At 42.3% G+C, this 27,401-nt stretch overlaps 2 protein-coding genes across 2 annotated transcripts in view; one reads left to right on the top strand and one right to left on the bottom strand.

The window, feature by feature from the left end:
- Positions 1-265: 265 nt before the first annotated feature.
- LOC133545403 (protein SGT1 homolog) lies at positions 266-12,172 on the top strand. Its single transcript, XM_061890956.1, has 3 exons — positions 266-752; positions 6,164-6,336; positions 11,539-12,172. Exons 1-3 carry the CDS (start codon positions 272-274, stop codon positions 11,638-11,640), a joined length of 756 nt encoding a protein of 251 aa, XP_061746940.1. The 5' UTR covers positions 266-271; the 3' UTR covers positions 11,641-12,172.
- Positions 12,173-21,046: 8,874 nt separating this feature from the next.
- Positions 21,047-27,401, bottom strand: part of LOC133545399 (leukocyte cell-derived chemotaxin 1-like) — a 58,430-nt gene continuing 52,075 nt past the window's right edge. Inside the window, exon 7 of the mRNA XM_061890949.1 lies at positions 21,047-21,998. Coding sequence (XP_061746933.1) covers positions 21,777-21,998 — 222 coding nt within the window. The 3' untranslated portion in view covers positions 21,047-21,776. The remainder of the gene's footprint in view (positions 21,999-27,401) is intronic.

The following is a 27,401-nucleotide window of genomic DNA, read 5'->3' as shown; positions in this document are numbered from 1 at the left end:
ACAATAAGACAGTCCCGGTACCCCATACTCTCTGAGCACTCCCCACAGGACTTCCCGAGGGACACGGTCCAATGCCTTCTCCAAGTCCACAAAGCACATGTAGACTGGTTGGGCAAACTCCCATGCACCCTCAAGAACCCTGCCCAGAGTATAGAGCTACTCTATCTAAAAAAAAAAATAACATTTGTAAAAATGACTGGAAACTCAAGACAACCATGACATTATGTTCTTTACAAGTGTATGTCAACTTTTGGCTGTATGTGCCCTGTCAATGCAGCTCAACTCCAAATGCACGTCCATGCCAGTGTCGGCCGCATTGTGTTCCGCCTCTCCCTTGTTTTCCCGATGTAATGATTGGCATCAGATGCTCCCGCCACACCCTGCTCATTTCATCGCTCACACCGGCCCTCTGGCTGACAGGCGTCTCGTTAGTGCACCGTGTCTGTCGGCGAAGTACGAGATTGAGCTGTGCCCTCGTTGTATCCCCGACGTCTCCTTCCCGCACGGTCTGAGTCGTCAGCCGAGAACAGACGGTCCTCCCTGGCCCCGTACCTTCAAGATGTCACTTTTATTAGAAATGCTATTTCTGTCCCCCTACGCACCAAAGAAAAACATTTGGTTTCACGTTGCCTCCTTTCTTTCCTCTCGCTTGTCTGGTCAGGTGGAGATGAAGATGAAGAAGACCGAGGCCATCCGATGGGAGAGCCTGGAGGGAGAGGGACAGGAATCCAACATCAAACACTTCGATCCCAGTCAGTCTACAGTTTCTGCATTTATCAACTCTCCTCCTTTCCCCTGCCTTAAACCCACGTCTTCATTCTCTCACAGTGCGAAAAAAAAAAAAAAAAAAAAAATCACCGAAATGAAAGTGGGCAGTCCAGCTCTCAAACGGTCTTTTCAGTCGTGTGACAGCCAAAACATGGACAAAAAGGCAGCGTTCTGACAGCTAAAGTGACTCCATATTTCAGCCCACACGCTCCACCGCCGACGGGATTAATGACTTTTATATAAGCGTGCAATCAAACTAGCCGCTGCATTCAACCAGCTCAACCTCAAGCTTCCTGTTTACTTGTGTCCCTTCTGAACACAAGCCTTGACATGCAATATTGTGAGATCACAGTGCCGTATGTCCGCACTTGGCCCCAATATGTCTGCCGCTTTATTTATGCAAATCTGCGTCTGGATTACATGTATCGCCCTTCCCCCTTCATCGCTTATTGCAAGGAAATGCAGAAATGAAACGATGTGATCCCTCCATTGAAAAGCAATGTAAAAAAAAATGTCTGAAACAAAGTTGTTTAGCTGACATCTCATACAGCTACAAACTGTTCTTAAAGGCCTACTGAAACCCACTATTACCGACCACGCAGTCTGATAGTTTATATATCAATGATGAAATCTTAAAGGGGGACATTATCACCAAATCTATGCAAGCGTCAATATATACCTTGATGTTGCAGAAAAAAGACCATATATTTTTGTAACCGATTTCCGAACTCTAAATGGGTGAATTTTGGCGAATTAAACGCCTTTCTGTTTATCGCTCTGGGGGCGATGACGTCAGAACGTGACGTCGCCAAGGTAATACAGCCGCCATTTTCATTTTCAACACATTGCAAACACCGGGTCTCAGCTCTGTTATTTTCGACTATTTTTCGGAACCTTGGAGACATCATGCCTCGTCGGTGTGTTGTCGGAGGGTGTAACAACACTAACAGGGAGGGATTCAAGTTGCACCACTGGCCCCAAGATGCCAAAGTGTCTGCCGCCAGACCCCCATTGAATGTGCCAAAGTGTCTCCACATTTTACCGGCGATGACAGACATGACACAGATGTATGGATAACCTGCCGATGCATTTGCAACGATAAAGTCAACTAAATCACAAAGGTGAGTTTTGTTGATGTTGCTCACTTATGTGCTAATCAGACATATATGGTCGCGGCGTGACTGCCAGCTAATCGATGCTAACATGCTATTTACCGGCGGTGCAAAAGCAGACATGGCACAGAGATGTATGGATAACCTGCAGATGCATTTGCAACTATAAAGTCAACGAAATCACAAAGGTGAGTTTTGTTGATGTTGACTGCCAGCTAATCGATGCTAACATGCTACGCTAATCGATGCTAACATGCTATTTACCGGCGATGACAGACATGACACAGATGTATGGATAACCTGCCGATGCATTTGCAACGATAAAGTCAACTAAATCACAAAGGTGAGTTTTGTTGATGTTGCTCACTTATGTGCTAATCAGACATATTTGGTCACGGCGTGACTGCCAGCTAATCGATGCTAACATGCTATTTACCGGCGGTGCTAAAGCAGACATGGCACAGAGATGTATGGATAACCTGCAGATGCATTTGCAACTATAAAGTCAGCGAAATCACAAAGGTGAGTTTTGTTGATGTTGACTGCCAACTAATCGATGCTAACATGCTACGCTAATCGATGCTAACATGCTATTTACCGGCGATGACAGACATGACACAGATGTATGGATAACCTGCAGATGCATTTGCAACGATAAAGTCAACTAAATCACAAAGGTGAGTTTTGTTGATGTTGCTCACTTATGTGCTAATCAGACATATATGGTCGCGGTGTGACTGCCAGCTAATCGATGCTAACATGCTATTTACCGGCGGTGCAAAAGCAGACATGGCACAGAGATGTATGGATAACCTGCAGATGCATTTGCAACTATAAAGTCAACGAAATCACAAAGGTGAGTTTTGTTGATGTTGACTGCCAGCTAATCGATGCTAACATGCTACGCTAATCGATGCTAACATGCTATTTACCGGCGATGACAGACATGACACAGATGTATGGATAACCTGCCGATGCATTTGCAACGATAAAGTCAACTAAATCACAAAGGTGAGTTTTGTTGATGTTGCTCACTTATGTGCTAATCAGACATATTTGGTCACGGCGTGACTGCCAGCTAATCGATGCTAACATGCTATTTACCGGCGGTGCAAAAGCAGACATGGCACAGAGATGTATGGATAACCTGCAGATGCATTTGCAACTATAAAGTCAGCGAAATCACAAAGGTGAGTTTTGTTGATGTTGACTGCCAACTAATCGATGCTAAGATGCTACGCTAATCGATGCTAACATGCTATTTACCGGCGATGACAGACATGACACAGATGTATGGATAACCTGCAGATGCATTTGCAACGATAAAGTCAACTAAATCACAAAGGTGAGTTTTGTTGATGTTGCTCACTTATGTGCTAATCAGACATATTTGGTCGCGGCGTGACTGCCAGCTAATCGATGCTAACATGCTATTTACCGGCGGTGCAAAAGCAGACATGGCACAGAGATGTATGGATAACCTGCAGATGCATTTGCAACTATAAAGTCAACGAAATCACAAAGGTGAGTTTTGTTGATGTTGACTGCCAGCTAATCGATGCTAACATGCTATTTACCGGCGATGACAGACATGACACAGATGTATGGATAACCTGCCGATGCATTTGCAACGATAAAGTCAACTAAATCACAAAGGTGAGTTTTGTTGATGTTGCTCACTTATGTGCTAATCAGACATATTTGGTTGCGGCGTGACTGCCAGCTAATCGATGCTAACATGCTATTTACCGGCGGTGCAAAAGCAGACATGGCACAGAGATGTATGGATAACCTGCAGATGCATTTGCAACTATAAAGTCAACGAAATCACAAAGGTGAGTTTTGTTGATGTTGACTGCCAGCTAATCGATGCTAACATGCTACGCTAATCGATGCTAACATGCTATTTACCGGCGGTGCTAAAGCAGACATGGCACAGAGATGTATGGATCACCTGCAGATGCATTTGCAACTATAAAGTCAACGAAATCACAAAGGTGAGTTTTGTTGATGTTGACTGCCAGCTAATCGATGCTGACATGCTACGCTAATCGATGCTAACATGCTATTTACCGGCGGTGCAAAAGCAGACATGGCACAGAGATGTATGGATCACCTGCAGATGCATTTGCAACTATAAAGTCAACGAAATCACAAAGGTGAGTTTTGTTGATGTTGACTGCCAGCTAATCGATGCTGACATGCTACGCTAATCGATGCTAACATGCTATTTACCGGCGGTGCAAAAGCAGACATGGCACAGAGATGTATGGATAACCTGCAGATGCATTTGCAACTATAAAGTCAACGAAATCACAAAGGTGAGTTTTGTTGATGTTGACTGCCAGCTAATCGATGCTAACATGCTACGCTAATCGACGCTAACATGCTATTTACCGGCGGTGCTAAAGCAGACATGGCACAGAGATGTATGGATCACCTGCAGATGCATTTGCAACTATAAAGTCAACGAAATCACAAAGGTGAGTTTTGTTGATGTTGACTGCCAGCTAATCGATGCTAACATGCTACGCTAATCGATGCTAACATGCTATTTACCGGCGGTGCTAAAGCAGACATGGCACAGAGATGTATGGATAACCTGCAGATGCATTTGCAACTATAAAGTCAACGAAATCACAAAGGTGAGTTTTGTTGATGTTGACTGCCAGCTAATCGATGCTAACATGCTACGCTAATCGATGCTAACATGCTATTTACCGGCGGTGCTAAAGCAGACATGGCACAGAGATGTATGGATAACCTGCAGATGCATTTGCAACTATATTACGTTTCCTTCCATCCACATTTAATGCAAAACAAACACTTACCAATCGACAGATTTAAGTTGCTCCAGTATCACGAGATGCAAAAGTCCTGATCGTTTGGTCCGCACATTTTACCGGCAATTCTAACGCAGCTATTCGGCCATGCTATGGCTATGAATAGCGTCAATAGCTATTCACTCAATAGCTTCAGTTTCTTCAATACTTTCATACTCCAACCATCTGTTTCAATACATGCGTAATCTGTTGAATTGCTTAAGCCGCTGAAATCCGAGTTTGAATCCGAGCTAATGTCACTATATCGTGCTGTGCTATTCGCCGTTGTTTGTTTACATTGTATGACGTCACAGGGAAATGGATAGTCGCATCGCAAATAGCGAAAATCAAGCACTTTAAAGTTTTTTTTAGGGATATTCCGGGACCGGTAAAATTTTGAAAAAAACTTCAAAAAATACAACAAGCCACTGGGAACTGATTTTTATTGTTTTTAACCCTTTTGAAATTGTGATAATGTTCCCCTTTAACATTGCAACACATGCCAATATGGTCGGTTTAGTTTACTAAATTACAATTTTAAATTTCCCGCGGAGTTTCTTGTTGAAAACGTCGCGGAATGATGACGCGTGTTTGTGAAGGGGTCAGCAACCTTTTTGAAAGCAAGAACTACTTCTTGGGTACTGATTAATGCGAAGGGCTACCAGTTTGATACACACTTTAATAAATTGCCAGAAATAGCCAATTTGCTCAATTTAACTTTAATAAATAAATCTATATGTATGAAAAAATGGGTATTTCTGTTTGTCATTCCATTGTACATTTTTTTTCCCTTTTCCGGAAATTTTTTTGTAGAAAATAAATGATGAAGAAAACACTTCATTGAACGGTTTAAAAGAGGAGAAAAAAGTGAAAATTTAATTTTCAAACATAGTTTATCTTCAATTTCAACTCTTTAAAATTCAAAATTCAACCGAGAAAAACTAGCAAATTCAAATCTTTTTGAAAAAATTAAAAAAAGAATTTAAGGAACATTATTAGTATTTTTTCCTGATGAAGATTAATTTTAGAATTTTGATGACGTGTTTTAAATAGGTTAAAATCCAATCTGCACTTTGTTAGAATATATAACAAATTGGACCAAGCTATATTTCTAACAAAGACAAATCATTATTTCTTCTAAATTTTCCAGAACAAAAATTTTAAAAGAAATTCAAAAGACTTTGAAATAAGATTTAAATTTGATTCTACAGATTTTCTACATTTGCCAGAATATTTTTTTTGAATTTTAATCATAAATTTGAAGAATTATTTCACAAATATTCTTCGTCCAAAAAACAGAAGCTAAAATGAAGAATTTAATTAAAATGTATTTATTATTCTTTACAATTAAAAAAAAAAAAAACTTGAACATTGATTTAAATTGTCAGGAAAAAAGAGGAAGGAATTTAAAAGGTAAAAAGGTATATGTGTTTAAAAATCCCCAAATGCGTTCCTCAACAGACGAGTACCCGACATCGTCCCAGCACAGCCGCAAATGGGACAAAATCGTGGTGGACATTAGCGAGGAGGAGAAGAACGAGAAGCTGGAGGGAGACGCGGCCCTCAACAAGGTCTTCCAGCAGATCTACACCGATGGTTCAGACGAGATCAGACGTGCCATGAACAAGTCTTTTGTGAGTGTGACTCTCCATACTTTATCGTTCGTTCTCTCCTCTTTACAGCCCTCATTAGGCAATAAATATTCTCTTCTTTTTTTGTTTCATCCTATACAAGCCCAAACCAGTAAAGGTGGCACATTGTGTCATTTGTAAAAAAAAACACTACAATATTTTGCAAATCCTTTCAGCTTATATTCAATTGAATAGACTGCAAAGACAAAATATTTAATGTTCCAACTGAGAATTTTTTTTTTTTTTTTTTAAATTATCATTGCAAAAAAGTTGGCACATGGGACGGCGTGGCGCAGTGGGAGAGTGGCCGTGCGCAAACCGAGGGTCCCTGGTTCAAATCCCAACTAGTATCAACCTCGTCACGTCCGTTGTGTCCTGAGCAAGACAAAACATAAAAGGAAAAGATCACAGACATGCTGACACACAAGGTCACTAACCCAGCAGCTGGCTGACTTGCAGCATTGTCGAATGCTTTGTAATCCACCGAGTTGCCATGATCCAGCGGGTCCCAATCAAGACGGGCACGCAGCCCAACCGCAGTAGCCTGAGGCGCTGACACCAGCTGGACAGGAAGGCCCCAAAAGTGCCCCCACCTCAAAAAAAAAAAAAAAAAAAATATATATATATATATATATATATATATATATACGGTGGCAGAGGGGTTAGTGCGTCTGCCTCACAATACGAAGCTCCTGCAGTCCTGGGTTCAAATCCAGGCTCGGGATCTTTCTGTGTGGAGTTTGCATGTTCTCCCCGTGAATGCGTGGGTTCCCTCCGGGTACTCCGGCTTCCTCCCACTTCCAAAGACATGCACCTGGGGATAGGCCCCTCCCACCTCCAAAGACATACACCTGGGGATAGGTTGATTGGCAACACTAAATTGGCCCTAGTGTGTGAATGTGAGTGTGAATGTGGTCTGTCTATCTGTGTTGGCCCTGCGATGAGGTGGCGACTTGTCCAGGGTGTACCCTGCCTTCCGCCCGATTGTAGCTGAGATAGGCGCCAGCGCCCCCCGCTACCCCGAAAGGGAATAAGCGGTAGAAAATGGATGGATGGATGGATGGAATATATATACATATATAGGGACGGCGTGGCGCAGTGGGAGAGTGGCCGTGCGCAACCCGAGGGTCCCTGGTTCAATCCCCACCTAGTACCAACCTCGTCACGTCCGTTGTGTCCTGAGCAAGACACTTCACCCTTGCTCCTGATGGGTGCTGGTTAGCGCCTTGCATGGCAGCTCCCTCCATCAGTGTGTGAATGTGGAAGTAGTGTCAAAGCGCTTTGAGTACCTTGAAGGTAGAAAAGCGCTACACAAGTACAACCAATAATATATATATTTTTTTACCATTGTGTTACATGGCCTTTCCTTTTAACAACGCTCAGTGAACCTCTGGGAACTGAGGAGACCAATTTTTTAAGCTTTTCAGGCGGAATTATTTCCCGTTCTTGCTTGATGTACAGCAGGGGTGTCCAAAGTGTGGCCCTGGGGCCATTTGCGGCCCGCAGCTATTTGTTTACCGGGCCACCACACATTCTGGAAATGCTATAGGGGCGGTTTAGCTCGGTTGGTAGAGTGGCCGTGCCAGCAACTTGAGGGTTGCAGGTTCGATTCCCGCTTCTGTCAACCTAGTCACTGCCCTTGTGTCCTTGGGCAAGACACTTTACCCACCTGCTTCCAGTGCCACCCACACTGGTTTAAATGTAACTTAGATAATGGGTTTCACTATGTAAAGCGCTCTGAGTCACTAGAGAAAAGCGCTATATAAATATAATTCACTAATTCACTATTGCAAAAATAACAAAAAAAATGTAAAAAGTGGAATGAGGTGAAATATAACTAGAACAAGTTGCAATGTTGACACAAAGCTGTTTTTTTTCTTTTGTCTCTTTGTTTTTCTTTTTTTGCCATCGCTCCCCCCCAAAAAAAAATCAATGTTATAATGAATTATTGACCTATTCAACGCTCCAATTATTTCAAATATTTCACTTTAAAATGTTTTATGTGGAAAATGTTGCATATTTTGTGTGGTGGCCATAAAAAAAACATTGTTTTCTTTGACAAAAGAGCATAAAACCAACAAAATAATAGTTCAAATGTAAAATCGACAGATATATCTGAAGTTGATCTAGTAACTTGATTGTTGAAAGTAAAAAAAAAAACCTAATAAAAATGTATCACTTTCTGAGTGGGGCACCTTTTGAATCCCAAATATATTTATTGGGATCTATTTTCACTGTGATTACTCAAAAATAATAATGAATTAAAATCAATGGTGTCCTGCATTATTGATATTTTTAAGGCTCTAATTACTTCGCATCAAACATTGCTTTCTGAATGTTTTGGGCATTGGGGAAAATACTGCATATTTCAGTTGTCTTTGACAGAAAAGGCATAAAACCTTTTTTTTTTTTTTTAACTTTATATCAACCTGAAGTTGATATACTGTAGATATTTACTATAAGCATTAAATAATAATTAAAAAAAATAATAGTTGTACTTGTTTTTAACATCTGAATTATTTCCCATTCTTGCTTGATGTACAGCTTAAGTTGTTCAACAGTCCGGGGTCTCAGTTGTGGTATTTTAAGCTTCATAATGCGCCACACATGTTCAATGGGAGACCGATCTGGACTACAGGTAGGCCAGTGTAGTACCCGCACTCTTTTACTATTAAGCCATGCTGTTGTAACACGTAGCTTGGCATTGTCTTGCTGAAATAAGCAGGGGCGTCCTTGATAATGTTGCTTGGATAGCAACATATGTTGCTCCAAAACCTGTGTACCTTTAAGTATTAATGGTGCCTTCACAGATGTTTAAGTTACCCATGCCTTGGGCACTAATACACCCCCATACCATCACATCACATAATGTGAATTTTTGATACTAGGTTTAACTAGCTTTTTTTACCTTATGTTGTATTTTTCCTTTGTATAATTTTTGGTAATGCATGTATTCTTTGTATTTTTATTTTGTATGCTAATGGGGATCCATTCGATAAACAATAAACAGATGCTGATGTTGCTACACGTGGCTTGGCTTTGTCTTGCTGAAATAAGCAGGGGCGTCCATGATAACGTTCCTTGGATGGCAACATATGTTGCTCCAAAACCTGTATGTACCATTCAGCATTAATAGTGCCTTCACAGATGTGTAAGTTACCCATGCCTTGGGCACTAATACACCCCCATACCATCACAGATGCAGGCTTTTCAACTTTGCGCATATAACAATCCGGATAGTTCTTTTCCTCTTTGTTCCGGCTGAAAAAACAATTTGAAACGTGGACTCGTCAGAACACTTTTCCACTCTGCATCAGTCCATCTTGGATGATCTCGGACCCAGCCAAACCAGCTTTGTTTCTGGGTGTTGTTGATAAATAGGTTTGGCTTTGCATAGTAGAATTTTAACTGGCACTTACAGATGTAGCGATGAACTGTAGTTACCGACAGTGGTTTTCTGAAGTGTTTCTGAACCCGTGTGGTGATATCCTTTACACACTGATGTCACTTTTTGATGCAGAACCGCCTGAGGGATCGACGGTCCGTAATATCATCGCTTACGTGCAGTGATTTCTCCGGATTCTCCAAACCTTTTGATGATATTACAGTCCGTAGATGGTGAAATCCCAAAATTCCTTACAATAGCTCATTGAGAAATGTTGTCCTTAAACAGTTCCACAATTTGCTCACGCATTTGTTCACAAAGTGGTGACCCTCGCCCCCCTCCTTGTTTGTGAATGACTGAGCATTTTTAACGGAAGCTGCTTTTCCACCCACCTGTTCCCAATTAGCCTGTTCACCTGCGGGATGTTCCAAATAAGTGTTTGATGAGCATTTCTCAATTTTCTCAGCCTTTTTTGCCGCTTGTGCCAGCTTTTTTGAAACATGTTGCAGGCATCAAATTCCAAAATGAGCTAAAAATAACCTTTTCTAGTTTGAACGTTAAGTATCTTGTCTTTGCAGTTTATTCAATTAAATATAGGTTGAAAAGGATTTGCAAATCATTGTATTCTGTTTATATTTCAATCAATCAATCAATCAATGTTTATTTATATAGCCCCAAATCACAAATGTCTCAAAGGACTGCACAAATCATTACGACTACAACATCCTCGGAAGAACCCACAAAAGGGCAAGGAAAACTCACACCCAGTGGGCAGGGAGAATTCACATTCAGTGGGACGCCAGTGACAATGCTGACTATGAGAAACCTTGGAGAGGACCTCAGATGTGGGCAACCCCCCCCCTCTAGGGGACCGAAAGCAATGGATGTCGAGCGGGTCTAACATGATACTGTGAAAGTTCAATCCATAGTGGCTCCAAGACAGCAGTGAGAATCCCGTCCACAGGAAACCATCTCAAGCGGATCAGCAGCGTAGAGATGTCCCCAACCGATACAGGCGAGCGGTCCATCCTGGGTCTCGACTCTGGACAGCCAGTACTTCATCCATGGTCATCGGACCGGACCCCCTCCACAAGGGAGGGGGGGACATAGGAGAAAGAAAAGAAGCGGCAGATCAACTGGTCTAAAAAGGAGGTCTATTTAAAGGCTAGAGTATACAGATGAGTTTTAAGGTGAGACTTAAATGCTTCTACTGAGGTAGCATCTCGAACTGTTACCGGGAGGGCATTCCAGAGTACTGGAGCCCGAACGGAAAACGCTCTATAGCCCGCAGACTTTTTTTGGGCTCTAGGAATCACTAATAAGCCGGAGTCTTTTGAACGCAGATTTCTTGCCGGGACATATGGTACAATACAATCGGCAAGATTTTTACCATTTACACAACGTGCCAACTTCACTGGTTTTGGGTTTTTGTATAATTATTGTAAGATGATGAAGAACAGCGGTTAAGATGCAGTTCCCACAGCTGAACATGTTTGATAAAGTTCTCTCTAGGTGAAAACACGCAGTGTACACTTTTTTTCTTGTATACAAAGTTTTTAGAAGGCAAACTTTTGGTCTTTTTTCCCCACGAGGCAATTCATCAGCGTGAAGTGCTGACTGTCAGGCCGACTGGATCTTCTGAGTCGGGTTGAGCCCTTAAGTGTTCTTTTTTTTTTTTTTTTTTAATGAATAAAACCAGTACTGCTGTCGTCAACTAATCTAAGCTGTGAGCGTTTTAAAGCAGAGCGAAGGTGTTGCATAACCAGATTGCTAATGAAATAGCGCATTCCACTGCAGTGATTTTTTTTTTTTTTCTGCAGACGGAGTCACATGGCACAGTTTTGAGCACCAACTGGAAAGATGTGGGCAAGAGAAAAGTGGATCCGAGCCCGCCGGATGATGTCGAGTTGAGGAAGTACTGAACCTCCTTACCTCGCTCTCTCTCCTCCGCTTCCTTTCCCCCCCGCCCCCCTCTCAGTTTGACCTCGGTCCCTGCATTCCACTCAGTCTCCTCCTCCGACCTGTGGTCTTCCACCAACCAGTACAGTTCATTTCAGTCCATGGGAATGCAGTGGAACCTCCATGTACAAACTTAATTGGTTCCTGGACTGGGTAGATGAATAGAAAAGTTCCTATATGCGTTTCTAAATATTAAAAAGTCTGCTTACAATAAAGCCTAAGGGAGCCGCTCAATTTTGCCTATAAAGCAGCTAAAAAAACTCCATTAAGGTTTTATATACATCAGGGGCGTCACCCTTAGAGGGCTGCTTGTTACAATAAATGTAAGAATATAAAAGTATAATCGCCTCATATTATTGCACAATTGCCTATGCATTTGGTTATTTAATTTGTGCACGTACAAATTGTGAAGTGAATTATATTTATATAGCGCTTTTCTCTAGTGACTCAAAGCGCTTTGCATAGTGAAACCCAATATCTCAGTTACATTTAAACCAGTGTGGGTGGCACTGGGAGCAGGTGGGTAAAGGGGCGGCATAGCTCGGTTGGTAGAGCGGCCGTGCCAGCAACCTGAGGGTTGCAGGTTCGAGTCCCGCTTCCGCCATCCTAGTCACTGCCGTTGTGTCCTTGGGCAAGACACTTTACCCACCTGCTCCCAGTGCCACCCACACTGGTTTGAATGTAACATAGATATTGGGTTTCACTATGTAAAGCGCTTTGAGTCACTTGAGAAAAGCGCTATATAAATATAATTCACTAAAGTGTCTTGCCCAAGGACACGACGGCAGTGACTAGGATGGCGGAAGCGGGAATCGAACCCGCAACCCTCAAGTTGCTGGCACGGCCGCTCTACCAACCGAGCTATACCCCCCAAATTGATGGATAACTTGCTTGGAAATCGTAAGTCCAGGTGACAAGCAGATATTTAAGTATTCATTGTTATTTTTATAAACTGTCCATCCATCCATTTCCTACCCTGTCTCAGCTACAAGTCGCCACCTCATCCCAGCTATAATACGGTATATAATAATCAGGGTGCTAATTTTTATATTTTTTTTTTTATCACATATGAATCCCAATTTGTGATCATCTCAATTGTAAAATTGTCTAAAAAAATGTCAAATCGCTTTTTTTTTTTGGGGACAAATTAGCTAAAAAAAACCACATTTGACTTAATTGTCATAACGTCAGCAACCAAAAATAGATTTTGTAAGCTGTTTTGTTAAGGTGTTATATAATTATTATTGTACCAAGTAATACGTTGATTAAATCGAATCGAGAATCGGGTTAAATCGAGTATCGATTATGAATCAAATCCTCACCCCAAGAGTCGTAATGGAATGGCTAAGGTGCCCAAAGATTCACCAATAACCAAAGTTTAAAACATATGAAATTTCCCGTATTACATGTTTTTTCTGTCAAAATGGAAATAATTGATAACATTTAGTCAGAAAGATGAAGTAGCAACATTTTTCCCAGGCTTTCGCAGGCCGAAATGACTTGTCGGGCCGCATCTGGCTTGAATTTGAACCATTTATAATATTATTTGATATGTACGTATTTTTGATCGTTTTAAGTATACGCGGCACATTAATTTCTAAAAATGCATCACGACGTTTGCTTTTTTCTCAACTCCATGACTGATTATTACTCACGGCAAACTTCGAAAGCCAACAAACATAGTAAAACATCACTTACTGTACAATGTCTGCTGTCATGAGGATGCTGACTGATAGGATTTTTTAATATGTTCCCTTTTAGATGAGGAATTACTCAATTCTCACAAAAAACAAAGCTGTCTTTTCGTGTCATCCTCGCCATTTTGAATAAATCGGTTTGAATCGAGAATCGGGTTAAATCGAGTATCGATTATGAATCAAATCCTCACCCCAAGAGTCGTAATGGAATGGCTAAGGTGCCCAAAGATTCACCAATAACCAAAGTTTAAAACATATGAAATTTCCCGTATTAGATAAAAAAAATTTCTGTCAAAATGGAAATAATTGATAACATTTGGTCAGAAAGATGAAGTAGCAACATCTTTCGCAGGCCGAAATGACTTGTCGGGCCGCATCTGGCTTGAATTTGAACCATTTATAATATTATTTGATATGTGCGTATTTTTGATCATTTTAAGTATACGTGGCACATTAATTTCTAAAAATGCATCACGACGTTTGCTTTTTTCTCAACTCCATGACTGATTATTACTCACGGCAAACTCTGAAAGCCAACAAACATAGTAAAACATCACTTACTGTACAATGTCTTCTGTCATGAGGATGCTGACTGATAGGATTTTTTAATATGTTCCCTTTTAGATGAGGAATTACTCAATTCTCGCAAAAACAAAGCTGTCTTTTTGTGTCATCCTCGCCATTTTGAATAAATCGGTTTGAATCGAGAATCGGGTTAAATCGAGTATCGATTATGAATCAAATCCTCACCCCAAGAGTCGTAATGGAATGGCTAAGGTGCCCAAAGATTCACCAATAACCAAAGTTTAAAACATATGAAATTTCCCGTATTACATACATTTTTTTTCTGTCAAAATGGAAATAATTGATAACATTTGGTCAGAAAGATGAAGTAGCAACATTTTTCGCAGGCCGAAATGACTTGTCCGGCCGGATCTGGCTTGAATTTGAACCATTTATAATATTATTTGATATGTGCGTATTTTTGATCATTTTAAGTATACGCGGCACATTAATTTCTAAAAATGCATCACGATGTTTGCTTTTTTCTCAACTCCATGACTGATTATTACTCACGGCAAACTCTGAAAGCCAACAAACATAGTAAAACATCACTTACTGTACAATGTCTTCTGTCATGAGGATGCTGACTGATAGGATTTTTATATGTTCCCTTTTAGATGAGGAATTACTCAATTCTCACAAAAAACAAAGCTGTCTTTTTGTGTCGTCCTCGCCATTTTGAATAAATCGGTTTGAATCGAGAATCGGGTTAAATCGAGTATCGATTATGAATCAAATCCTCACCCCAAGAGTCGTAATGGAATGGCTAAGGTGCCCAAAGATTCACCAATAACCAAAGTTTAAAACATATGAAATTTCCCGTATTAGATACATTTCTTTTCTGTCAAAATGGAAATAATTGATAACATTTGGTCAGAAAGATGAAGTAACAACATCTTTCGCAGGCCGAAATGACTTGTCGGGCCGCATCTGGCCCCCGGGTCTTGAATTTGAACCTTGTAATATACATGATGTAAGTATATATATAACAGGCACATTTATTTTTGATCATTTTAACTATACGTGGCGCATTAATTTAGAAAAATGCATCACGACGTATGCTTTTTTTTCAACTCCACGACTGACTATTACTCACTGCAAACTTTGAAAGCCAACAAACATAGTAAAACATCACTTACTGTACAATGTCTGCTGTCATGAGGATGCTGACTGCCAAAATGTTCATGTTTTCCCTTTTTAGATGAGGAATGATTCATAATTCTCGCCCAAAAAAAGCTGTCTTTTTGTGTCGTCCTCGCCATTTTCGAGTCTAAACTGGCTGTCAAAGTCTACCAGCTCGTTGGAATACGTCCTCAGCCTTCTGCCGTCCGGGTGAGAGGCGTGATTTATGATCTAGAATAAACTTGCAAGGAGCAGGGAAGTAAGGAAACAACTGAACACTGGATGATGTAAACATTACAAACAAGCTGCTATTAATAGTCTGTCTGCGTTAGCACTTATAATAACAATATCACTAATACTTTATTAATAGTCAAGTCATAAAATGTAAATGGGGTATTGTTGGCGCCTTTTGGAAGTTTTTATTGGATTTTATGGCCCTTTTAGAGGACCTCACATTGGCTCTTCTGTAGAATGCATTAAAAAAAACATCTGTCATGTCTTTCATGATTATGAAGGATAGGCAAAATACCAAAACAAGTGCAGTTTCCCTTTAAATAAAAGCATATTTCTGTTCCTTTCCTATCCAGTTGCTCCCTGGCGGTATCGAATCTTTGTCAGCCAGTAAGCAGACCACAGTTGGTAACCAGTGAATGCCAAAAGTTTGAACACCTTCTGCATTTTCACTGAAGGCATCAAACCTACTAATAAACACATGAGAACTTATGTACTAACTAAAAACATGTTTTATATTCTAGTTCCTTCAAAATAGCCACCCTTTGCTCTTGATTACTGCTTTGCACACTCTTGGCATTCTCTCGATGAGCTTCAAGAGGCATTCACCTAAAATGAAGTGAAGTGAATTATATTTATATAGCGCTTTTCTCTAGTGACTTAAAGCGCTTTACATAGTGACACCCAATATCTAAGTTACATTTAAAACAGTGTGGGTGGCACTGGGAGCAGGTGGGTAAAGTGTCTTGCCCAAGGACACAACGTCAGTGACTAGGATGGCGGAAGCGGGGATCGAACCTGGAGCCCTCAAGTTGCTGGCACAGCCGCTCTACCGCCATGTATTCATATAGTGATGAATACATGGCCTATAGGACATAAAGGTAGTGTGTGTATAGTCTGTGATATCATGAAGAACCCAGCAGAAGTGTTGGGTTTGAGAATCAGGGAATAAAAGCAGTCGCATGACTTTTGGAAGGGACTAATAAAAACCGAGGTATTGCTGGAATTGTGAAGTGAATTATATTTATATAGCGCTTTTCTCTAGTGACTCAAAGCGCTCTACACAGTAAAACCCAACATCCAAGCTACATCCAAAACAGTGTGGGTGGCACCGGGAGCAGGTGGGCAAAGTGTCCTGCCCAAGGACACAACGGCAGTGACTAGAGTCGGGGAAGCGGGTTTTCATTTCAAAGCTGTGCTTGATTGAAGCTCATCAAGAGAATGCCAAGAGTGTGCAAAGCAATGATTAAGAGCAGCGGGTGGCTATTTTGAAGAAACTAGAAAATAAATCATGTTTTCAGTTATTTCACCTTATTTTGTTGTGTTCATTCATAGTTTTGTTGTCTTCAGTGACAATCTACAATGTAATTAGTCGTGAAAATAAAGAAAACGCATTGAATGAGATTTGGTCTGTACTGTGTATGGTACCGTACTGCTTGGTGGAAACAAGGTCATAGAGTTCCCATTATCATCTCCCCAGACCTCCTTGTCCTCTCCTGTCAATTTGAAAAGTCAGTAGGACAGAAGGATTTGCATTGTAGGATTTCCTTAAGGCCAAAGTACTTAGAAGGAAAGAGTGGATTAGAACATGACGGACAGACCTAAAACAATCCAACCCGACGTTCATATCAGGGGTTTTAGTACATAATTCAACCCTTGTCTGTTTGCCTTCAGCATTTCTATGTTAAAGCCCTTTATGACTTCCCGTTATCAGCACATGTATAAAAAAAAAATGTATAGTTAACAATGAGAAGTAATTTAGATGTTTTAAGCGATAACTCGGAGTGATTTTCTCGGCTTCCGCACCCACGCTTTGCAAGATATCTCCGCGCCAATAAGTGGCTTTGTACCGCTTGAGTGCGATTCAATCCAAGGTATGAATAAAAGGCTTGTCCGGCTAACGCTCTCAGGAGTTTTGTCGTCTCTGGGAACTGTTCCATACAGGTTGGAAAGTCTCCGAGTGGGAGGGGATGGTTGGTTAGCCCGTCAGCCCCCACGAGGGTAATATAGGATGGCAGGGAGCCACATTCTGTATGTGTGCCGAGAGGAATGAAATGTGGCGTCACTGATACCAGTGAAGGGGGGGGGGGCTTAGATATGTCCTGCAGCTGCAGCTTTGCCTGGGATAGTCTCGGAACGCCGGGAGATGTTTGGCCCTTCTGCAACTTAAGAGTTGCAGAAGTGGGAAGCGGCGACCATGAATGGGCGTCCTTCCGTGGAGAAAGAGCATTAATATGGATCAGCCCCCTAACCGCCTCGTCGAGCCGCTCGCACTCAACCACGTGCGGAATTCTTCACACACCGTTTCATCTCCGGGGACGATCAAACGCTCATTTGTGGCTCAGGATTGAACTCTTCATTTTATGGCGGCTCCATCCAGGATACTTGACACACACACGCCACTCCGCTCGTCTTTACCCAACCCAAGCCCGAGGCGGCATTGGGTGACATCAAAAGGAGCTGAGCGCTTTGCATCGTGGGTACGATCTGTTAGCATGACGGCTAAGGAGTCTTTAGTCCCATTAAAGACTTCGAGAGATGCAACTCTCACGGTAAAGAACTCTGGAAAGTTATTTCTGCAGGGTCCTTTTGTTAAAGTACCAATGATTGTCACACACACACTAAGTGTGGTGAAATTTGTCCTTTGCATTTGACCCATCCCCCTTGTTCACCCCCTGGGAGGTGAGGGGAGCAGCGAGCGGCTTCGAAGAAACAGTACACCATTTATATACCGACCGCTGGAAACCAGTTCACTGTTCTGAACGGTTCCTTCTCTCTGGAGTTGTACTGGAAGGTGAACAAACCCATGGAGCTCTACTTGCCCCCCACCAAGGAGCACAAGTAGAAGCCTCACGCAAGGTGAAATGTGTCTGAAGGAAAAAGGACTCTTGTATAAACAAAAGCCAGTTGTCTTTATTCCCGTCCTTAGAAGGTAGGACCCTAACCTAACCCAAACCCTAGAGCTGTGATTTAACCCCCAATTCCAACCCTTGATGCTGAATGCCAAGCAGGGAGGTAATGGGTCCCATTTTTACAGTCTTTGGTTTGACTCGGCCGGGGTTTGAACTCACAACCTACCGATCTCAGGGCGGACACTCTAACCACAAGTTCATTGATAGCTCACATGTCTTGGAATGTACTCCGAGACCTGGACCCTCTCAATGCGAGCCTTCACAAATGCCTTGACGGTTGCTATACCAACCTGCTGCGAAGGGTTCAAGGCTTTGTCCCCATCCTACTTTGGACCAAATTAACGGCAACCTACCTCCGGCGATCACCCCGTCTGAGCCAACGTTGCACACGGTTTGCTGGTCACAGCTTCCTCCTTTGGAAACAATCTACCAGGGGTCGCCTCTCCTACCCCGAAGTAATAGCACAGGACACTAGGGTCGTTGTTTCAGAGCTCAGGGCAGACACTATAACCACAAGGCCACTGACCTGTCACATGTCTCAGAATGCACCCCGAGACCTGGACCCTCTCAATGCGAGCTTTCACAAACGCCTTGACAGTTGTTATACCAACCTGCTTCGAAGGGTTCAAAGCTTGGTCCCCATCCCACCTTGGACCAAATTAACGGCAACCTACCTCAGGCAAGCACCCGTCTGAGCCAACGTCGCACACGGTTTGCTGGTCACTGCTTCCGTGCAAAGACAGAGCTTGGTATCACGGCTCCTCCTTTGGAAACAATCTACCAGGGGTCGCCTCTCCTACCCCGAAGTAATCGCACGGGACACTAGGGTCCTTGTTTCAGAGCTCAGGGCGGACACTATAACCACTAAGTCCACTGACCTGTCACATGTCTCGGAATGTGCCCCGAGACCTGGACCCTCTAAATGCGAGCCTTCACAAACGCCTTGACGGTTGCTATACCAACCTGCTTCGAAGGGTTCAAGGCTTGGTCCCCATCCTACCTTGGACCAAATTAACGGCAACCTACCTCCGGCAATCACCCCGTCTGAGCCAACGTCGCACACGGTTTGCTGGTCACTGCTTCCGTTCCAAGACGGAGCTCGGTATCACAGCTTCCTCCTTTGGAAACAATCTACCAGGGGTCGCCTCTCCTACCCTGAAGTAATCGCACGGGACACTAGGGTCCTTGTTTCAGAGCTCAGGGCGGACATTCTAACCACAAAGTCCACTGACCTGTCACATGTCTCGGAATGTGCCCCGAGACCTGGCCCCTCTCAATGCGAGCCTTCGCAAACGCCTTGACGGTTGCTATACCAACCTGCTTCGAAGGGTTCAAGGCTTGGTCCCCATCCCACCTTGGACCAAATTAACGGCAACCTACCTCCGGCAATCACCCCGTCTGAGCCAACGTCGCACACGGTTTGCTGGTCACAGCTTCCTCCTTTGGAAACAATCTACCAGGGGTCGCCTCTCCTACCCCGAAGTAATAGCACAGGACACTAGGGTCGTTGTTTCAGAGCTCAGGGCGGACACTATAACCACAAGGCCACTGACCTGTCACATGTCTCAGAATGCACCCCGAGACCTGGACCCTCTCAATGCGAGCTTTCACAAACGCCTTGACGGTTGTTATACCAACCTGCTTCGAAGGGTTCAAAGCTTGGTCCCCATCCCACCTTGGACCAAATTAACGGCAACCTACCTCCGGCAATCACCCCGTCTGAGCCAACGTCGGACACGGTTTGCTGGTCACTGCTTCCGTGCCAAGACGGAGCTCGGTATCACAGCTTCCTCCTTTGGAAACAATCTACCAGGGGTCGCCTCACCTACCCTGAAGTAATCGCACGGGACACTTGGGTCCTTGTTTCAGAGCTCAGGGCGGACATTCTAACCACAAGGCCACTGACCTGTCACATGTCTCGGAATGTGCCCCGAGACCTGGCCCCTCTCAATGCGAGCCTTCACAAACGCCTTGACGGTTGCTATACCAACCTGCTTCGAAGGGTTCAAGGCTTGGTCCCCATCCCACCTTGGACCAAATTAACGGCAACCTACCTCCGGCAATCACCCCGTCTGAGCCAACGTCGCACACGGTTTGCTGGTCACTGCTTCCGTGCCAAGACGGAGCTTGGTATCACAGCTTCCTCCTTTGGAAACAATCTACCAGGGGTTGCCTCACCTACCCTGAAGTAATCGCACGGGACACTAGGGTCCTTGTTTCAGAGCTCAGGGCGGACACTATAACCACAAAGTCCACTGACCTGTCACATGTCTCGGAATGTGCCCCGAGACCTGGACCCTCTCAATGCGAGCCTTCACAAACGCCTTGACGGTTGCTATACCAACCTGCTTCGAAGGGTTCAAGGCTTGGTCCCCATCCCCATCCCACCTTGGACCAAATTAACAGCGACCTACCTCGAGCAAGCATCCCGTCTGAGCCAACGTGGCACACAGTTTGCTGGTCACTGCTTCCGTGCCAAGGTATCACAGCTTTGTCCTTTGGAAACAATCCACCAGGGGTCGCCTCTCCTACTCCGAAGTAATCGCACAGGACACTGGGATCCTTGTTTCAGAGCTGGGCTTTTCCATGGGTGACCCCGACACGCTGGCGGAGGGTTGTGCAAGGTCCCTCGGCTACGGCCGGACATTGATGATGATTACCATACCATACCATACCAACTTTATTTTCAAAAGCTCTTAAAGAACAACCACAGTTGAAGAACAAAGGACTGTACACCACAAATAAATAGAGGCGAAGGACAGACTAAAAAATAACATTATAACATATGTTATATGATTGATGATGTGCTTTTATTGTGAAAGAGCGCACCGTAGGTACAACCCCACCTTCAAACTAATTTGTACCCAAAACAGTGGTGACGCGACAAATTTTACTTAAAAAAAAAGGTTTATTGTGTAACATTAGATGAAAGGTGAACGATTACAGGACATTACACGTGGGAAAAGGGCTTGAGAAATTGCAAGTGTCACATATATTGTTGAGAAGTTTCTAGAAGCTGACAGAAAATGTATATACAGTACAGGCCAAAAGTTTGGGCACACCTCATTCAATCAATGCGTTTTCTTTATTTTCACGACTATTTACATTGTCGATTGTCACTGAAGGCAACAAAACTATGAATGAACACATAACTAAAAAAACATGTTTCATGACTCTAGTTTCTTCAAAATAGCCACCCTTAGCTCTTACTACTGCTTTTCCACACTCTTGGCATTCTCTCCATGAGCTTGAAGAGTCACCTGAAATGGTTTCCACGTCACAGGTGTCATAGTTTTGATGCCTTCAGTGACAATCCACAATGTAAATACTGGTGAAAATAAAGAAAACGCATTGAAATGAGAAGGTGTGGCCTGTAGTGTACATCCAAACAGGAAGTGGAGAATGCACGGATGACATTTTCATAAATACGTTTTCATCCTACAGCTAAATAGATGTGAAAGTGAAATGCCGTTTACAAGTCTGTGTCCAATCTTCTCAGCGTCACATTTATTTTCTCCTTTTATGCCCAGATATCTTGCTCCGAGCAAAGCCGAACAAAGCCGTAATTTCTGTCTAGACGATGCCCAGAATGCGAGCCACCCACCAGTTGCAAGGCATGATCACCCTGCAGGCCACTCTGCAGCCGCGGTAGTGGTATGGCCACGGGTGGTACCCTCCCAAGGGCTCGCAGATCCGCTGGCAGTGGGTGTAGCTGCGGCGGCACTCCCTGCAGCAAAGGCCCTGGTGGTCCAACATGGGGTCGATGTTCATGGTGTCTTCCCCCTGGAGGTTATTCTTGTGGGGAGCAAAAAGAGTGGGATCAGAAAAATGTTGACTTTGTTCGACATGGTTTTGCAGACATAGCTAGAGCCCGTCACTGAAAATGCCGTCCAACGCTTTGAAGTCCAGATGAGTTTGGGCAAGTATTTAACATTTGTGCTTTTCACTTGGGGACTATCATGGCAGACTAAACTTCAAGTTTGAAGCCCAGATTTGAATGGATGTGCAGTGCAAAAAGCAGCTCGCCACTGCCATTAAACTGGTTTTTTTGCTTCTTGCTGTCTGGCAGATTGCATCGAGGTGAAATGTGTTCGTATAAAACAGACAAAGACGCTTGGAAATAATTAGGAAAGGTTAATTGTGTTGCATAAAAATAACGCTCGTGATCTACAGTAGTTGACACTTTGGAATGTTTTTAATTCAAGGCTTTTTTTTTTTATCACCCAAATTGTTTTCTGTAGTGAATATATGTTCTGAAAAAGTAAATGCTGACGTGCTCTTTCATCACATCAGATGAACACATTTTGTTCAAACATTTATACGTACATATGTATCCATTATGTATATGTACATATGCGTATATATAAGTATATTTCTATATGTGTATATATATATGTATGTATACATATATATGTATGTGTACACATTTATATATATGTGTGTGCGTGTGTGTATACATATGTGTGAGTGTGTATACATTATATATATATGTGTGTGTGTGTGGATACATATGTATTTGTGTGTGTATGTATGTGTATATGTATGTATATGTGGATATACCATGAATTGATTAACGTGGACCCAGACTTAAACAAGCTGAAAAACTTATATATATATATATATATATATATGTATGTATACATGTGTATATAAATATATATTTATATGTATGTGTGTATACGTATACTTAGATGTATGTATGTGTATATGTGGATATACCATGAATTGATTAACGTGGACCCAGACTTAAACAAGCTGAAAAACTTACCATTTAGTGGTCAATTGTACGGAATATGTACTTAACTGTGCAATTCACTAATAAAAGTTTATATATATATATATATATATATATACACTAAATTGGCCCTAGTGTGTGAGTGTGAATGTTGTCTGTCTATCTGTGTTGGCCCTGCGATGAGGTGGCGACTTGTCCAGGGTGTACCCCGCCTTCCGCCCGATTGTAGCTGAGATAGGCGCCAGCGCCCCCCGCGACCCCGAAAGGGAATAAGCGGTAGAAAATGGATGGATGGATGGATATATATATAATATGTATGTATATATATATATATATATATAATATGTATGTATATATATATATATATATATAATATGTATGTATACATGTGTATATAAATATATATTTATATGTATGTGTGTATATGTATACGTATACTTAGATGTATGTATTTGTATATGTATGTAAATATATATATATATATATATATACACACACTTGTCCAGGGTGTACCGAATGCAGCTGAGATATACACTCTTATACATACATGTATAGCGGTTAAGGTAAAAGCTTGGACGGTTAAAACATTTTTAAAAATGCATGATTAGTTTAGGTGTGTAGATCTTTAATGTGATACTTTTGGGGGGATTAATTACACGAGTAACATATTCACTCCCTCCTTGCTCCTGGTGGGTCGTGGTTAGGGCCTCGCATGAACGTGGAAAAAGTATCAATGCGCTTTGAGTACCTTGAAGGTAGAAAAGCGCTATACAAGTATAACCCATTTACCATTTACTTATATGACCCAATGCAAACAACCTTCCCTAGTCATGGTGCAAAAAAAAAAAAAAAAAAAGATGAATCATAACACAACCTGTTCACTAAACTTTGTGACTATTACAAAAAATGTCAATGAACCATTAAAAAAATCCCAAATTACACCCTACAGGAAAATTTAAAAAAAAATCTCCACACTTATCCATTTTTAGCTGCTTGATATTTCTGATTGATTACAAAACTTTAGGAGGTTGTCACACGTTTTATCCATTCATCCATTTTCTACCGCTTGTCCCGTTCAGGGTGGCGGGTGGTTCTAAAGCCTATCTCAGCTGCATTCGGGCTGAAGGCAGAGTACACCCTGGACAAGGGCCAACATAGATAGACAGACAACATTCACACCTTTAGACATCCTTAATTTCAATCAAGCAACCTTATTGTTACACTTTCATGGCCGTACTTATTATAAAATAACATTAATGACTTACAAGTTCCATATTGAAACGACAGAAAAAAAACTGAAAACTCCTAAATTTGTGGTATCATCCAAAACTAATGTAAAGTATCAAACGAGAAGAATAAGTGATAAACAGAAGTGCAGATAGCACATAAGCAGAAATGACCAGTAAATGAACAAGTAGATAATAATCAATGTTCTACCACTTGTCCTTAATAATTTTGACAGAATGATAGAATATAAATGACACAATACGTTTCTGCATATGTCAGCAGACTAAATTAGGAGCCTTTGTTTGCTTACTTACTACTAAAAGATATGTTCACTATTTTATTTAAGGACAAACTTGCAATAAGAAACATATGTTTAATGTACCCTAAGATTTTTCTGTTTAAATAAAGCCAATAATGCAGTTTTCTGTGGTACATTTAATTTGGAAAAATATCGAAATACATTTGGCTACAGGTCTCGGTACCAAAATATTGGTATCGGGACAACATTGGTAAGAACAGAATTTGTCGGTTGATTCTTACACTACTTTTAGTAGTCATTTTTTCACCGGAGCGCTTAGTTTCTAGGATGCAGCCAAGATAGGTAATCAAATTTTTGTTTGTTGTAATATTGTCACCCATTTAGACTGCGAAGTTATCTACTTTTCTGAGGTTATGAATGGACCCAAACACGTGTGTACTTGCAAGCACCAAGGCCAGTCTTAATTTGGCAGTTTGTCCTTAAAGGGGAACATTATCACAATTTCAAAAGGGTTAAAAACAATAAAAATCAGTTCCCAGTGGCTTTACCGGTCTCGGAATATCACTAAATAAAGCTTTAAAGTGCCTTATTTTCGCTATCTTCGAAACTACTATCCATTTCCCTGTGACGTCATACAGTGCTGCCAATGTAAACAAACAATGGCGAATACCACAGCAAGATATAGCGACATTAGCTCGGATTCGGACTCGGATTTCAGCGGCTTAAGCGACTCAACAGATTACGCATGTATTGAAACAGATGGTTGGAGTATGAAAGTATTGAAGGAGAAACTGAAGCTATTGACGCTATTCATAGCCATAGCATGGCCGAATAGCTGCGTTAGCATCGCTGGTAAAATGTACGGACCAAACGATCAGGACTTTAGCATCTTTTGACACTGGAGCAACTTAAATCCTTCGATTGGTAAGTGTTTGTTTCGCATTAAATGTGGGTGGAAGTAAACGTAATATAGTTGCAAATGCATCTGCAGGTTATCCATACATCTCTGTGCCATGTCTGCTTTAGCATCGCCGGTAAATAGCATGTTAGCATCGATTAGCGTAGCAGGTTAGCATCGATTAGCGGGCAGTCAACATCAACAAAACTCACCTTTGTGAATTCGTTGACTTTATAGTTGCAAATGCATCTGCAGGTTATCCATACATCTCTGTGCCATGTCTGCTTTAGCACCGCCGGTAAATAGCATGTTAGCATCGATTAGCGTAGCAGGTTAGCATCGATTAGCGGGCAGTCAACATCAACAAAACTCACCTTTGTGAATTCGTTGACTTTATAGTTGCAAATGCATCTGCAGGTTATCCATACATCTCTGTGCCATGTCTGCTTTAGCACCGCCGGTAAATAGCATGTTAGCATCGATTAGCGTAGCAGGTTAGCATCGATTAGCGGGCAGTCAACATCAACAAAACTCACCTTTGTGAATTCGTTGACTTTATAGTTGCAAATGCATCTGCAGGTTATCCATACATCTCTGTGCCATGTCTGCTTTAGCACCGCCGGTAAATAGCATGTTAGCATCGATTAGCGTAGCATGTTAACATCGATTAGCTGGCAGTCAACATCAACAAAACTCACCTTTGTGAATTCGTTGACTTTATAGTTGCAAATGCATCTGCAGGTTATCCATACATCTCTGTGCCATGTCTGCTTTAGCACCGCCGGTAAATAGCATGTTAGCATCGATTAGCGTAGCATGTTAACATCGATTAGCTGGCAGTCAACATCAACAAAACTCACCTTTGTGAATTCGTTGACTTTATAGTTGCAAATGCATCTGCAGGTTATCCATACATCTCTGTGCCATGTCTGTCTTAGCATTGCCGGTCAAATGTGGAGACACTCTGGCACATTCAATGAGGGTCTGGCGGCAGATTTCTTGCCAGTGGTGCAACTTGAATCCCTCCCTGTTAGTGTTGTTACACCCTCCGACAACACACCCACTAGGCATGATGTCTCCAAGGTTCCAAAAAATAGTCGAAAAAACGGAAAATAACAGAGCTGAGACCCGGTGTTTGTAATGTGTTGAAAATGAAAATGGTGGCTGTGTTACCTCGGCGACGTCACATTCTGACGTCATCGCCTCCAGCGCGATAAACAGAAAGGCGTTTTAATTTGCCAAAATTCACCCATTTAGAGTTCGGAAATCGGTTAAAAAAATAGATGGTCTTTTTTCTGCACCATCAAGGTATATATTGACGCTTGCATAGGTCTGCTGATAATGTTCCCCTTTAAGGACCCGGTACAACATCTCCACTTTGACGCCTCTGGACACGGAGTCCAATGAGGTGTCACCAGACTGAACAGGTCTGGCAGTTATCCGGCCTGTGTGTGAATGCTAAGACTGACCTCAGCTCTGTCTTTGAAGGGTTGATTTATTAAGAGGGGTATTGCTTTTCCCCACACCGAGCCAGCTCACTAATTAATTGAATCATTTGCAAAAGCTGTATTCGCTGTCAGGTTATCCTCGTCTGACAACCTCCTTTAGAACCGCGATCCTCTGCAGTGGATCTTTGTGTTTTTCAGGAAATTCTCATTTAAAAAATGCGTTCAAAAGACTCCGGCTTATTAGTGATTCCTAGAGCTCAAAAAAAGTCTGCGGGCTATAGAGCGTTTTCCGTTCGGGCTCCAGTACTCTGGAATGCCCTCCCGGTAACAGTTCGAGATGCTACCTCAGTAGAAGCATTTAAGTCTCATCTTAAAACTCATCTGTATACTCTAGCCTTTAAATAGACCTCCTTTTTAGACCAGTTGATCTGCCGCTTCTTTTCTTTCTCCTATGTCCCCCCCTCCCTTGTGGAGGGGGTCCGGTCCGATGACCATGGATGAAGTACTGACTGTCCAGAGTCGAGACCCAGGATGGACCGCTCGCCTGTATCGGTTGGGGACATCTCTACGCTGCTGATCCGCTTGAGATGGTTTCCTGTGGACGGGACTCTCACTGCTGTCTTGGAGCCAC

Source organism: Nerophis ophidion, linkage group LG02, assembly GCF_033978795.1.
Source record: "Nerophis ophidion isolate RoL-2023_Sa linkage group LG02, RoL_Noph_v1.0, whole genome shotgun sequence".
Taxonomy (NCBI): Eukaryota; Metazoa; Chordata; class Actinopteri; order Syngnathiformes; family Syngnathidae; genus Nerophis; species Nerophis ophidion.
This window is presented reverse-complemented; position numbering and strand designations above follow the sequence as displayed.

What these genes read in the sequence shown, in the direction of transcription:
- LOC133545403 (XM_061890956.1), top strand. Translation starts at nt 272, where the DNA reads ATGCAGCTCAACTCCAAATGCACGTCCATGCCAGTGTCGGCCGCATTG. An exon ending in CATCAAACACTTCGATCCCA is followed by an intron (nt 753 to 6,163) that starts GTCAGTCTACAG and finishes GTTCCTCAACAG; the next exon opens with ACGAGTACCCGACATCGTCC. An exon ending in GTGCCATGAACAAGTCTTTT is followed by an intron (nt 6,337 to 11,538) that starts GTGAGTGTGACT and finishes TTTTTTCTGCAG; the next exon opens with ACGGAGTCACATGGCACAGT.